Source organism: Petaurus breviceps, unplaced genomic scaffold (assembly GCF_028583685.1).
Source record: "Petaurus breviceps papuanus isolate PSGF00001 unplaced genomic scaffold, PetGlider_PUasm1.0 126, whole genome shotgun sequence".
Lineage (NCBI taxonomy): Eukaryota > Metazoa > Chordata > Mammalia > Diprotodontia > Petauridae > Petaurus > Petaurus breviceps.
In genome coordinates this window covers 13117240-13132672 of record NW_027185655.1, presented here as the reverse complement: position 1 = coordinate 13132672, position 15433 = coordinate 13117240, and the positions used below count along the sequence as shown (strand labels likewise).

Sequence of the window (15433 nt, the reverse complement as noted above, 5' to 3'; positions counted from 1 at the left end):
CATAACATCCCTAAGAACACATCTAGCACTATAAATAATGAGAGAGTTGATGTCAAAGAGAGCTCTACAGTTGACAAAGTGCTTTACGTTCATTATTTCATTTGATTACAGAAAAGTCCAGTGTGGTAAATGCTACAGGGATGATGATCTTCAGATGATGGCCCTGCAACTAAGATGAAGTCACGTGGCCAGGGCAGATGGTCTAATTCAGACTCCAAATCCCAGCCATCCTCCTGACTCCATACCCCAAGCTCTCACGGGCACACCTTGCAGCCTCTCCTTACAATAACTCACGTTTCATTTTCCGAGTACTCAGCATACACTGTTTCACTGGAATGTCACAAGCACCACAGTGCAGATGAGGACCCCAGGTATTTTTACTCCACATTCCAGATGTGGAATCCAGAGTGAGAGTGCTTCTGTGATTCACCCAGGCTCACAGAACTACCAAGTGACTCAGTCAAAAACCGAACCCAGGTCCTCCTTATTCCAAAGCCATTGCTCAGAATCAGAGCATTTCAGAAATGGAAGGGAGGGTAGCAGTCATCTATTTCTTCTATACAACACCCTCAGAAGTGTTGTCCTTTAAATAGGAGATAAGCCATTGGTTAAGGGAGGCCCTAAATCATGTAAAATAATAGATGGAAAAAGAGAATGATGAATAATTCAATTTATCAAAAGTTTTCAAATGTATCACAGTATGTAAAATACTAGAGACACTCAAACTAATCAAGACATAAACAGAACTAAGAACATCCTCTAGGAGAGGGGTAAGACAAATATACAGATAAATATAAAACAAGCTATAAAATAAGTAAATGGGAAAGATCTGACGGTTGTTATATGAGATATTTGAGAAAAGAAAAATCTTAACAGCTGAGGGAATGAGGACACTCCATGAAGGAACTGACCTCCAAACACAAAGCTCTCCTCTGCACAATTACCAAAATGATACTAAAGCACAGATGAGTCCGTGTTCAATCAATTCCAGTTGTTCCCCATTGCCTCTGGGATCAAATATCAACACCTTTATTTGTACATAAAGCCCCTCAGAACTTACCTTCAACCTACCTTTCCAGCCTTCCTGTCACATACTTTTTGGTTCAGTCAAACTGTACCAATAGTGAGAAAAGGAATGTTTGTTTGTTCATTTAGGGGGAAGGAGAGGGGGAGAAAATGTATCCTCAGCACTTTGCTGATTGATCAACTAAGCAGGGCTTTAGAACGAGAGGGATTTCACTGAGTGGGGAAATCATTCATTCCAGGCACAAGGCAAAGCATGTTCTAAGGAAGGCCCAGCAGCAGGAAGTGTCTAGTGGTGTGGCTGAATTAGAATACCGAGTGCATGATAATAGCATATGACAGAATTATTCTGATGGCCAGAGGTTGGGCAAGAGTGTGAGAAGCAAGCCTAGGCAAGAATTGAGCCCTTGTCCAAGAACGTCAAGTCAGATCATGTGTCTGATGACTGAAAGCCACAAAGACTGCTTCTTCCTTGACCCTTGCTCATATTGGAAAGTGACAAAGTTCCAGGGACTAATCAGACCTAGCTAAAACACCCTGAGCTGGGACTTTGCAAAAAGAAGAGAAGAAAACCATGGGAAAAAAACAAATGCCAGAAAGATGATGGTGATGGCTGAAGAAGCTGAGTTTTTAGATTGGCAGGGGGGGCACTGAATAGAAAAATGGGGTCTTTTAAGGCCTGATCATATGTGGCAGAGCAGGCTGCCACTACATTGGGTAAGGGATTGGGGTGGGGAGAGGGGAGGAGGGCTCTATCTACTGCACCACAGTGCCTCTCCAAACATACACATCAGCACAAGCATCACATGGTTCCTACTCACTGACTGAGCTAACGATGGCTACACTTTCATTCCACATTCACTTTACCTCCTAGGTCATCCCTGTCTTCTGATACATGCCAATGGAAAGGAATAAAACTAAGACCGAAACAAATAATCAAAATGAAAAATGGAAAAGCATTAGCCTTATTGGCAATAGTCAACAAACAAGCAAAGCACGGGCTTCCATGAACATGGCTTTGTTCTCCTAACCTTCCATTATGATCAGAGAAGCTCCCTTAGCTGTCATAAACTTGGCTCACTCTTTCCAATTGACCTCATCCTATGATGCATGGGAAGTATAAATGAGAATAAACATTAGAGTAACACAGCCCCAAGATTTAAGGAAAGAAAAGCATTTCTTTTCCTATAAAAATAATGTCTTTAAAACTTAGGAAGCTTAACTTGTACATGAAGAAAGCAGGTTATTTCTATAATTAAGTTGTAAAGATTATAGAGTTTGTTTTTTTCCTCTTTCAAAGTAAGCTTCAAATATTTCAGTCATTTTTTTAGCTGTGTCTAATTTTTTGTGGTCTCATTTGGGGCTCTCTTAGCAAAGATACTGGAGAGGTTTGTCTTTTTTTTTTTTCTCTAGCCCATTTTACAGATGAGAAAACTAAGGCAAACAGGGTTAAGTGACTGCCCAGGGTTACACAGCTAGCTAGTAAGTGTCTGAGACTAGATTTGAATACAGGAAAATGAGTATTCCTGACTCCTGGACTGGCACTATGTCCACTGTGCCCTCAAAGCTGCCCCAAATATGCTTGAAATGCACCTTTAATTAATTACTCACTTATCTTTCAGCTTAGCTTTTGAGCTTTGTATACAACTTGGCTAATATTTCAAAGAAAGATATCAAAAAGGACAAGGATGGACAGTAAACAACTGAACTCATCTGAGATACTGACCTCAAGATTTAGGTTGCTTTTGTTCATTTTTCACAGATTTTAGCCTAACAAACCTTCTGACTGCAAAACACAGCAAAGCTGATTGAGCCTAACTGATTAAATGTCTACATTAAGATTTCTGTTTGTTAGTAATCTGAAACAACCAAGGCATGACCATCTTTGCCTCCCACCCCACATTTAGTGTGTCCTCATGTGCTCTCTTTCTCTGGTACATCCATATACAAAGCATACTTTCAAAGAAAGAGGGGAGAAGGGAGGCATTAAGGGCTTTAATAATTCAAATGACACCAAGTTCCAATTCTTCATTCATTCACCTCAAACAAAACATGGCTGCTCAAAAAATAAAGTACAAGTCTGTCTAAATAATTCTGTGTATTTACAAATGACTCTGCATTTCACTGATGCTATAAATCAGATTTCTGGTTCAGAAGTACATGAGAAACCTGTAAAACCACTGGTTTTACAAGCAAAAAAGTGGCAAAGAAATTAAGAGACAAAAAAGGAGAGAAGCGGCACGTCCTCCAGACCCAAAAGCAGTAAGAGGTAAGACAAAACCAGATCACACAAACACAAAAGGGAGCAAGGAAAAGGAGCCTGGAGGGGCTCCCTTCTCTTAGATGGTCAGTACCTTTTCCTGGACACAGCTGGCGTACCCCAAGGAGAGGGGAGAGAAGACTCATTTGTCAGGCAAGGAGGGATCTGTTCTGCATGACTACAGGTAACAAAACAGACATTGGGGTTTAGGGGGTTAGAAAATGGCAGAAGAAGTCTGAGGTTAGTTAGTTGTACAAGAATACCAGTAAAAGCTTAATCAAATCCACTTTTTATACCCCACAAGAACAACAAAGAACATTACTATAATACACACATCACATGGAAAAGGAAGGCATGCATGGCACAGATGTTTGTTCCACAAAGCAATTCCACTTTACCTACCATATTTTCCATTTCCTTATATATATATATATATATATATATATATATATATATATATATATATATATGGGAGGTCCTAGTAAGGAACTTCTTACCAAAGGAGATTGGCACATTACATGCAATTTAAAATATTAAAGGTTTTCTTTTAAAGCCGTAGACAGCTCTCTATTTACTATACAATAATATGTTATGTCTAAAATTTCCTTTTGCCAAACCATGCTAATAAATAAGGAATCTTATCAAGGAGAAGAAAAAAAAACATCAAGGAAAAAAAGTCAAATCTGAGCATGAATAAACTACAAACTGAGATGGGATTATAGTGTTCTCAACACAAAGTCAATTATATATCAATTATTGTTTCAAAAATATTTTTTAGGGGTGGCCAGGTAGCACAGCGAGTAAGAGCACCGACTCCAGTGTCAGAACGACCTGGAGATCGAATCCCGGGCTCATACACTTAGCACCCACCCAGAAACACCTGGCCGTGTAACCTTAAGCAAGTTACTTAACCCCAATTGCTTAGGGGCGGCCAGGTGGCTCAGCGAGTAAGAGCACCAGCTCCAGTGTTGGGACGACTTGGAGATCGAATCCCGGGCTCAGACAGTCAGCAACCACACCCAGAAATAACTGGCCATGTAACCTTGAGCAAGTTACTTTAACCCTGATTGCTTAATATAAAAAAAAAAAAATTTTATTCAAGCCTTTCATCCTTAAATCAAAGGCACTACTGGATGTTTTTTAGAAAAAGAGATGAAAACCTGACATGGCAATTTTACTATATCTGGGTTATACACAGATTTCTCTCTTTAAAACAGCTTAAAGATTCAGTTCTTTCTCAGTACTTGGGAAGGCTTCAAGAGTAAATTAATATTTAAAAAGTTATGAACAGTTTCCAAAAGAAACTTGTACCTTGAATATTAACTAACAAAGAAGTGTTCAAATATTGAGGACGTTTATCAAGGCTATCTGGTACTGATCATGTAGAAAATAATGAAAAAACTCCATTTTGCCAAATAAAACCATAATAACCATTAGGCAGATGGTGATGATAATGCAATAGCAATGTCATTCCTTTCATGTTATTTTTAGGACATCTTAATTAAAGAGATAAGTTAAGAACTGAGATGCTTTTTAAGTATTATATAGCTATACTTTTTCTCATTACAATCCTTAATATTTTTCTCAGAACACATTTTTTGGATATAACTTTTCAAAGTATATCATAACAGGTATTTAATATCCCATTTCAGTAAGATATTAAAATGAAAAAAGAGAAAGTCATCAACAATAATTTTTATGAAGATGATTATTTTCCATCTGCTGTTCAGAGCTATTAAGTTCAGGTGTAATTCTTCTTTTTAAAATTGTTTTCTTCTGTTTTGTTTTCACATTCACTATACTTCCCATTGTATTTTTTCCCTACCCCCCTCTACTAGAGACCCAGTGCTTAAAATAAAGGGTTTTTTTTGGAAAAAAAAAAAGTTGTGTAAAACCAACCAAACTATCAGAAAAATCTTACAATCTACATAATGTTTCATACCCATGGCCCTCCAGGTACATCCATTCTTGTGAGAATAAAGGAATTAAAAATCCAATTGTAAATGATACAGTTAGAGCACATAACATCTAATAGTTCTTAGAAGTGCAACGTTATTAACTATACATAACTGGATTTATGGATATCACACTAGAATAATCAGATAGTTTGGGATTTTTTTTTAATTGATCCTCAATTAAACTCCTAACGTGATGCCCCATAATGAGCACAGAAGTGAGACTGAGCACTTGGAAACTATTTGAACAAGTAAAACCTCCCATAGTACAAGTTACAGAGGCTTTAAGCTCCAGAGGCGTGACAGAACATGTGGGTGGCTGCTGCCTAAGGAGCACCTCACTAGCTTCCGAGAAGCTTCCTAGATGAGGGCTGGCTCCCTGGTGCATAAGCAAAGCAGCTCTTGAAACTGCCTGGAGATGGAAAGGTTGTGATCTCTACCCATGGGGGAGAAGGGGCATTCTAACTATGTAAACTGCATACCAAGTGACATTAAAACACCAGGGACATTTACCAGAAAGGTAGACTGCGAAGTTGGTCTGTCTTTTGAAAGAAGGTGGGATATAAATCCTAAAAAGATTAAAATAAATGGTAATTGCTTAAACATATCAAAAGTTATTGAGACCATGCACTCCCAACAGTTGAATTCATAGAAAAAAGTAGATCCTTACCTGTCAAAGGAATCTGTGGCTACTTTGTAGAGGTAAATAAAGAGTTTACTGCAGTGCCATAATGTGGGCGAGACAGAGTCGATAGATGTTAAATCATCTTCCAGAAGTCGCTGAAATGGTTGGGTATTTGAAGGGAAAACATTTAAGGGGCTTATCTTCCGTAAGTCTGAAAAGCAACCAAGAAATCGGACAGCATCTGCCAATTTCTCATACTGGATCTCTGTTTTGAAGAAATGAGAGTTAGCTGGTTCATAGCGCATTGCTGCAGTCAATGTGCAGAAGACAGTGTGGAGAAGTTCAAAGACTTGATTTGGATTCACTTTTTCCCAGCCATTCTTGGGTGGACAGCTCAAGGACCTTTCCATGGCAACAAGCAAAGATGTAATATAGACAAAGCCTCCGACTTTCCTGAAAACCGTTCTTGTGCGATGACTCTCTCGTAGAACTGAGAGGAGGGCCTACAGAAATACAAAAATACCACCATGAAAAAGAGAAATGAAAAGGAGCAATACCTTCTGATGAACTAAGTCATGCTCCTTCTAGTTTGAACTCAATGAACATTGACAACTCCTAAAGACAAACTCCACAGTGATTCAAAGTTAACAATTCCTTGTATTCAAGGGACTATCTGGTCAGACCAATAAGAACTTAAGCATATACAGATCGCACTTTAAGGTGTGCAGAACACTTTGTAGTCCACTGGATTCCCCCAACAATCTTGTGAGGTAAGTGCTACAGGAATTATTAGCACCATTGCACTGATGAGGAAACAGGACATGAGAGGTTACATGATTTTCAATAGTTAGATAAATTTTTGGTGGGATTTGAACTCAGGTCTCTCTGATTCCAAGTTCAATACTAAGACAAAGTAAGCAAATAGAAAAGCAGTCTATAAGTGCAAGTAAAAAAAAAATACACACACACACACACACACACACACACACACGTGTCCAAGAGGTCGAGAGGATAAAGAAATCACATATGGTTTGTAGGTTTCAGAAAGGTCCCTGAGATTATCCTGGGAAGACACACCGCATTTTGATAGATGGCAGTGGGAGTAAGGACAGAAGAATATGAGAAAAGGCAGATGCAGACAGGCACAACATGTTACTTAGAGAAGAGCACAAAAAAAAATACTTTTGGCTACAGTGAAGGATACATGTATGTGCCTAATAGGGCATAAGACTGAAAATAGAGGTTAAGTGCATTATGGAAGACTGTGAATGTCTGGCTGACAAACGTGAATGCAAGAAGATAGACTAAATTAGAAACTACTGAACATTTTTAGCAGAAGAAGCTTCTATAAGACAAGAAAAATCCAGCAAGTGTGCAGGATGAACTTAAAGGAGAGAGAATTTAGACAAGGACAGGAATTGAGAGTAATGTTATTATCCAAAGAAGGCTATGATGAAGACTTGAACAAAGATGTGGCAGTAGAAATGTGGAGGAGACAGATTCAAGGCAGATATTGTATGTAGAATTTATATAACATAGCAAATAGCTGAATGTTTTAAATAAAGGAAGAGAAAACAAAGGTTAAGTGGAAATCTCTAACCTGAGAGAACAGGAGACAGATAGTACTACTAATAGAAACAGTGAAGTTAAGAATAGGGGTTGAACTACCAGGTCTGTATCCCCAAAGAGATAAAAAACAAAAAGGAAAAGGACCCACATATACAAAAATATTTATAGCACCTCTTTTTGTGGTGGCAAAGAATTGGAAACCAAGCCTATCAACTGGGGAACGGCTGAACAAGTTGTGGTCTGTGATTATGATGGAATGCTATTGTGCTATAAGAAATGAGCAGAATACTCTCAGAAAAACCTGGAAAGACTTAACATGAGCTGATGCAAAGTGAAATGTACTGTGTATAAAGTAACAGCAATATTGTGAGATGATCAGCTGTGAATGACTGAGCTATTCTCAGCAATACAGCGATCCAAGACAACTCTGAAGGACGTAGGGTGAAAAATGCCATTCATCCCCAGGGAAAGAACTGACAGTATCTGAACACAGATTGAAGCATACTTTTATTTTTACTTTATTTTTCTCAAGGTTTTTTTTTTCGTCTATGTCTTCTTTCACAACATGATTGTTATGGGTATATTCTGCATGACTACACATGTATAATCTATATCGAATTGCTTGCCTTCCCAATAAGGTGGAGGTGGGGAGGGAGGTATAGCAGCAGTCACACTGGCATCCCCAGGATGGCTGCTAGCACAGGTTCTTAGAACTGCTTTACTAGGAAAGATAGCTGTTTAAGGGGTCAACAATCTTTTCAAATTACTTTCACTAGTTCAAGGGAAAAGTCAGCACCCTGAACTTCAGAGAAAATACAAGCAGAGAAATAAAGACCAACAGAGTTCTGACTGCCTTAATCAACTATATACTTTACATACATACTTGGATTGAGAGAGCCTTAACATCTGAGGAGTTGGGGAGCTCTGAACATGGGGCCACTCAGAATCTCAACCAGAGAATCACAAGATCCTTCTCGTAAGTGAGCCCTCAAAGCAAAATACCAATTCAGAATATATATACACTTCTCAGAGCCAGAAGGCATCACAACCGGACTCAGTGCCTAATTAGAAATTAGTAAAAGGTGTGAAAGCCTTCCTATAAGCAAGCCTCCCCTAAGAAAGCTTCCCTTAATGGGTTCCACCTGAGGCCTATTAATGGGCTGGGGAAGATCTTAAATCCCATTAACATTACAGGAGGAAGGGAGAGAATTTGGAACTCAAAGTTTTAAAAACAAATGTTAAAAATTGTTTTTACATGTAACTGAGGAAAATAAAATACTAAATAAGTACAAAAATAAAGAATAGGGGTTGATCTGGGAGATGAGTAAGAAAAAGTCAGTCAATACATATTTATTAAGTACTTGAGCTGGAGATAGAATAAATGCAAAAACAAGGTCCCTAGTTTCAAAGAACCCATTTTCTTATGGGGGAAGATGACACACATCCAAGATACATACATTATAAATAGAAGGAGCCCTAGAGTCAGGAAGACTTGAGTTCAAATCTGGTTTCAGACACTTGACATTTAACTAGCTATGTGACCTTGGGAAAGTCATTTAACCCCAACTGCCTTGCCATCCAAAAAAAAAAGAATCAGAAGGTAGAATAAGCAGTGGGAGGGTAGGGGAACCAGAAAAGGCCAGCCCTACAGAAGGTGGAATTTGATCTGAGTCTTGAATGAAGCCAGCAGGTAGAGGTAAAGAAAAACACTGATGGCACATGAGACAGCCAATGAAAAGCCAGGGTGCCGGGAGCAGCCTATGCCTAGAACAGGATAAAATATAAGAGAGAAAGGGAGACCAAGACATGGCTCCTGCAGCAGTCTAGGCATGAGGTGATGAGGGCCTGTACTAGGATTTTTGGGGTGGGTGTCAAAGACGAATAAAATAAAGGATGATATAAAGACCCTGAGCCTGGGAAGGTGGGGTTTGGACTGTAACAGGAAAGTTGGAAAGAAAGGAGGATTTGGGGGAAAGTAGAAAATGAGGAACTTTATGATGACTATACTCAAAATTTACAGGTGACCCAATATGCACATCTACAGATATCAAATACTGTGGTTAATTTTTTTCAAAAACAGGTAAAATGTAGTTGCAACAGACATAGCATTAATTCTGATCCAATGAAAGTATTTATTAATAATGCCTGAATACTTGCATAATGTTAAATATCCTTAAAATAATGAAATAACTGGAATCTGTTTGAGCTGCTATCTTTGCTGTCTATCACTCACCTCAAAGCTTCAAGGGCCTGGGATTTCATTGCTGTGGTTACTTCCTCCACCAGCATGGATCACATCCTTCCTAATTAATACCTTAGGAAATGGTTTCTATGAATCATCATGACCAAAGGGGAAAAACAAAATCACTTCGTGCTCAATCTCCTAAGGTTAAGACTCATAAATTCAGCTAAGCTAGTCTGACAGACAACCACAGACTCTACCTAGGCCATGACAGCAGTGTCTCCAGCATCACAGGATCAACCACGCCATAGTATATTGTGCTGGCAGAAGCTCTGAGAAGCAAGGTTGGCACCAATACCTCATAATCTGATGTAGCACTATGGCCTTAATGGGTGAAGGCTCGATTATTTATTAAATATCTAAAAAATAATTTCAAAAAAATGTCCTTCCTTTGTAAGGGAGAGGAAAAGAAGCCACATCCCTCATATTAGAAAAGTACATTTAAAGAAAGTGGCAATGTCTGCTACGCCACATTCGCTTCTACTAACACATTTTAAAATTACCCAGTGGCACTGAGAACGAGTTCTTCCTGAGTTCGCACTGCAGCTTGGAAAAGGGATCTAAATGCCAGCCTTAACATTGCTGCCCCTTCCTACAAACCCACACCGAAGTGAGGGGCGAAGAACAAAACTGCACAGAGCTACCAACTGCCACCACATTGAACCTGGGTTTGTCTGTTTTCTGATGTTACTTTGATGGACTTCTGGTATCATCAGCATGATCATGCCCACAGAATCCAAGACTTCCTGTGGCTTCCTGGCCTCCAGAGAGGACTCTCCCAGTGTGCTGGAGGATTTCTTCTAGCACTTTTAACAAGAGTGGGAAGAAGGCTGGATTGGGTAGAGAGGGTTCAGGTTCAGTCCTGCCCCTGACACTTCCTCCCTGTGTGACCTTCAGCCAGTCTCTTCATTTCCTAATCTGTGAAATGAGGGGGCTGGAGGAGATGATGTCCATTTTCATTGGAGCTCTAAATGGACAACACCATGACCTCTGGAAATCAAAGTGCCCTCAGGCTATATGTTGAGACCACTGTTTCCCAAACACAAACATGGATGGAACAAGTGGCTTCTTTAACCTTTTCAAAACCATCTGTTCCCCTTTGCTGCTTAAATTGCTGCTAGTAAATTACTTCAAATTTGCAAATATTAGTAAATGTTGATAGTAATTTGGACTTGTTCACTTTCCTAGGAATGAATCCAATCGAATTTATCATGCTGGAGGTACAAAGTACTAAACTTGGAGCCAGGAATACTTACAGTGAGATCCAGTGACAGAAAATTATGAAATGTGTGACCCTGAGCAAGTAATTTATTCACTCTCAGCCTCAGTTTCCTAAGCTGTTAAAAAGGGGGGGGGGGTAATAATAGAATCTATGCCTCACAAGGCTGCAGGAGAAAATATATGTAAAACTGTTTCTAAAACTTTAAACATATTATATAAAGTTAGATATTATTTTAAATTAACATTCTCTTTCAAAGTTATTTTTCTCTGTTCTATTCAAGTTTGAAGGTAGAGTATAATAAATAAAAAAAAAATGGCAAACTTTATCTCACCACAGATGAGAATTTAACTGAAAGAAACAAAAGGAAGTAATGGGTGGGTCTTTTAAGATAACAATTTCAGTTTAACATTTAAAAATTCAACAATATTGTGTCTGCATTTTTATAGAAGTAAAAAGAGTTAGTCATTCTTCTCCTCTGTAATCTGTTTCTCCCAACCAGGGCTAAGAAGTGTCACACACAATGTTTAGGAATGTTGTTACAGGAACATCAAGACAACAGTGGCAGTAATTCACTGTCCTGAAGCTGTAAACTCTTTCAATTATTTTGGAATTACGAAAAGAAAAGTCATAAATCCTGCCTGCCACTTGACCCAAAGATTCAAATTTTAAGACTACACTCTAAGAAGGTTATATAGGAGGGAAAGTCCATATGAACAGAAATGTTCAGAGTAGCATTGTTTGTGATAACTAAAAGTTGGAAAACAAATTAGTGATTAACAATCAGGGCATGGACAAGAGGGTTTTGGCAATGCAAGGGAATACTACTACACGATCACAAATGGTGAATATGAAAAGCCCAGAGAAAGGTGGGCAGACTTCGACAAAGTGATAGATGAAAAAGAGAGAAGTCAATAGCAGCCCAACCTACAAAATCATAAGGAGAAAGTAAACCAAGTCAATACATAAGAGGCAAGCCCCAAAGTCGAGGTCAGCACCATCCTAAGTCACAAGTCATAACCCTTGTTTCTATCAACAAGCCCTAAGCTGACTGCTCTGGGACATACTCTTGAATGATGTAATTATCTAGGGAGGAATGTCTCCCACTCAGTGATGGAGCTCAGTTCCCACAGCTACGTGTCACAAAGTTGGTCCTTTAGAACCATGGGATTTTACACAATGACCCTCACTACAATCTGAAAAGTTCATCTCAGCCCACTCCTGAAGGCAATAAATAACTTAACTAAAAAGAATCAAAGGTATTTGTAGCAAAAGAACAAAGACAACACTTTCCAAACTTACCCTTAAAATGTCAGTCTTCAGCTGTAATTCAGTGGGTGGAGCTGAATGCATCAAGCCTAAGAGAGTGCCCATGTCGTCATCTCCACTGGGAGAGAGCACCAGTTGCTGGATGATAGTCAGGGCATGCTGCCTACACTGAGGATACTTGACAATATTGTGGGCACACCTTGCACCTCCAAATTCCCGGAAGATCCCTTCAAGCAAGAGGTGAAAAACACACAAAAATGGGACAGTTTAGAATTTCCTCAAATATTTCAAATGAAACTGTGGTTCCCCTTTTGTAAAGAAGTTTAGGTTTAAATTTTAAACTGAATTCCAGTTTAAAACCAGGAAGACTTCAGGATACTGTAATAATGCCTTTTTAAAGTTGATTGCACATTACTAGCACAGATTAAACTTATTTCCTCAGCCTCCCAAGAATTCTAGTTGACAAATCACATGATCAGAAGCCCACAAATTAGAATCCAAATTATTCAAATACTTTTAGTAGAAACCTGGGAATGTACAGTATAATATAAAAATCATGAGCATCGTTATCATTATTAGTAGTAATAACAATAATAATGAACCAGATTCAAATGGAATGACTTTCACAGTGTGACCAGGAAAGCAAAAACTCCTATAAACCACTGGAAGGGGCATGATGGTTTGTTACCATAAGGGAGGAAGCTACCACCTCAGAAAACAGTAGTCACAGAAGGTCATTACAAGGTGTCCATTAAAATAAGATTTAAGATGGTAAAAAAAAATATCCTGCCCTGATCCCTTAATGAACACTTCTCTGACAGTTAAGGCAACAAGATAACAGACTGAGCTAATAAATTAGCTACACCTTTTTTTGGGGGGGAGGGGGAGGCAGGGCTTTAAATAACTAATTTCAGTCATCCAGGAGTGGAAATGACTTGTGGAAGAGACCTGGGAACCTTCTTCCTCACCTCAACCCCTGCCATCTGCCACATAGCTCTGAAGGGGAGCCACTCACACTCTGGGAACTTGAGCCAACCCAAGACAGCTAGTCTGGGTTAGCAGTGTCGCCCTAGAGCAGGTGTTATATTCTTAGGAAAAAATGGAAATAACAATAAACAAGCATGGACGTTAATTGAAAAGAACCAGGAAAAGGAGAAGTCACACACAACCCTTAGGTGGTTACAAATAATATGTGGGTCACACTCCTCAAAATGTCAGTGCAGGGATGAATTTGCTCAACATACATTAACACATCACTACAGAAATCAGTCCTTATCCTCCAATGTGAAACATACTAGGGCCAAGCCAGAGAGAAAAATCAAAACATTTTTAGAGATAAATAAGAATTTGTTAATATATGATTATATAATAATAATATTATATAGTAATATCTTGTATTGTATAATATATTATGTATATAAGTATATAATATAATAAAAATTATAAATAAATAAATAAATAAGAAAAATTAAAAACTGGTAAAAGAAGATTATTCAGTAAGGCTTCAAGATTGCCTTGAAAAACAGATACTTCTCTCCTGTTTCAGTTCAGTTCACTCTGCCAATTCCTATTTTGCTTCCCAGATTTCTCTGAAACTGTCCCTTTAGTAATTTCTTGCAGTACAATAATATCGCAACACTTTCATTGCTTTATTATTTCAGGTACTCCCCAACTAGAAGAGTGATTAAAAGAAAGAAGCCAAGGTCAATCTTTCTATAGATATATTAACAGATTTTTCTTCATGTAAATGAGAAATCTGAGAAGATTCAGAATAAAATATCCTTTAAATTATGATGCTAGCTAATATTAATCTAATTATGTCTGAATTAATCATTACATTCTTCATCACATATTTACAATCCAACTAAATGTTAGGGCTAGAGAAGTGATACAGTTTAAAAGGTAGTGATTTGTAATGGTACTTCATTTAATTCATTTTGAGAAGTTTCTAGAAATAATGAGGAAAAGTTCCTGCTAATTTTTGTCACACATGTATGAAACAATTTTAAATACCTTTAAAAAGGAGTCCCTTTCAGTTCTTCTAAAATTCTATGATTCTCTAAATAATGACATTATTTGCAAAACAAAATTTTAAGTGAATTCAGAAATTTTGCCAAGAAAGAAAAAGAAAATTCAAAGAACATGAAAAGTCTAGAAAGGGAATTGCAATTACCTGATTACCCTACAAAGAGAGCTCAGTTAGTCCAATACAATTTACATACATTGAAAACAATCAGTTTTAAAAGCAAAAAGAATGGGGGAGACTAGGGGGTCAAAGTGAATAGAGCACCAGCCCTGGAGTCAGGAGGACCTAAATTCAAATCCTACCTCAGACACTTAACACAAAACTAGCCGTGTGACCTCGGGCAAGTCATTTAACCCCAATTGCCCTGACTTCCCCTCCCCCAAAAGCAAAAAAAAAGCAAAAAGATTATGAATTTATTAATGAAGATGACATGGCAATAGAATGCTAAAGCTGAAATACTAAATATGCTCCTTAGTAACTGCATTCCTTCTTACTAAGGGGTTATGAACAATTCTGATCTCTGTAATTACAGATGCAAAACTTAGGAAGGATTTAAAGGAAAACTACAATGACGTTTTAAAATGATTATAGGAGAGTATCCTTAATGATGGGCTATTAGCTTAGTCAGTATTTAGCCCAGATAAAGGCAAGGATGAATACACATTTCAAAAACATTCAGTCATATATAAGAGGGTACTAATCATTTTGCCATATGACTCGCATTTCTCTTTATCTGACCTCCAGTCACATCTCCAAATGCCTAATGGACTTCTCAAAGTGGATGTCTCCATAGACATCTTCAACCAACATATCCAACACTGAATTCATTTTCTTGCTTCCTCTTAAATTTCAGTTCAAATTCCACCTTTAGAAAGAAGCCTATCGTGATCCTCCTTAATGCTAGTGCCTTCCCTCTCTTGATTATTTCCAATTTATCATGTACATATCTTGTTTGTACTTAGTTATTTGTGTCTGCCTTCTTCCCCATTAGACTGCTACCCTTTCTTTGTGCCTTTGGCACAGTGCTTGGCACATACCGTGTTTCCCCGATAATAAGACACTGTCTTATTAATTTTTTTGGAAAGAAAAACACCAGAGGGCTTATTTTCAGGGGAGGGCTTATGTTGTCCTGCCTCAGATCTCCTCCGAGGCACTGCCCTCAATGGCGCCAGCAAGCAAATCACTGGGGAAGAACAGGATGACGCACTCACTGCTGCAGCTCTGATTGGATGCAGCTCGGGAGCG

General features: G+C 38.4%; 1 protein-coding gene across 6 annotated transcripts in view; it reads right to left on the bottom strand.

Annotated features, from left to right (window-relative positions):
* The window catches only part of WDFY3 (WD repeat and FYVE domain containing 3), a 325015-nt gene that overhangs the window by 166055 nt on the left and 143527 nt on the right, over window positions 1-15433 (bottom strand). For 5 of the 6 annotated variants that reach the window (XM_069093019.1, XM_069093035.1, XM_069093044.1 and 2 more), the window contains exons 11-13: window positions 12196-12389; window positions 5909-6366; window positions 3378-3461 (exon numbers count right to left, since the gene is read on the bottom strand). In XM_069093019.1, the coding sequence (XP_068949120.1) occupies window positions 3378-3461; window positions 5909-6366; window positions 12196-12389 (736 nt within the window). The remainder of the gene's footprint in view (window positions 1-3377; window positions 3462-5908; window positions 6367-12195; window positions 12390-15433) is intronic. The other variant, XM_069093053.1, reaches the window with a different exon arrangement.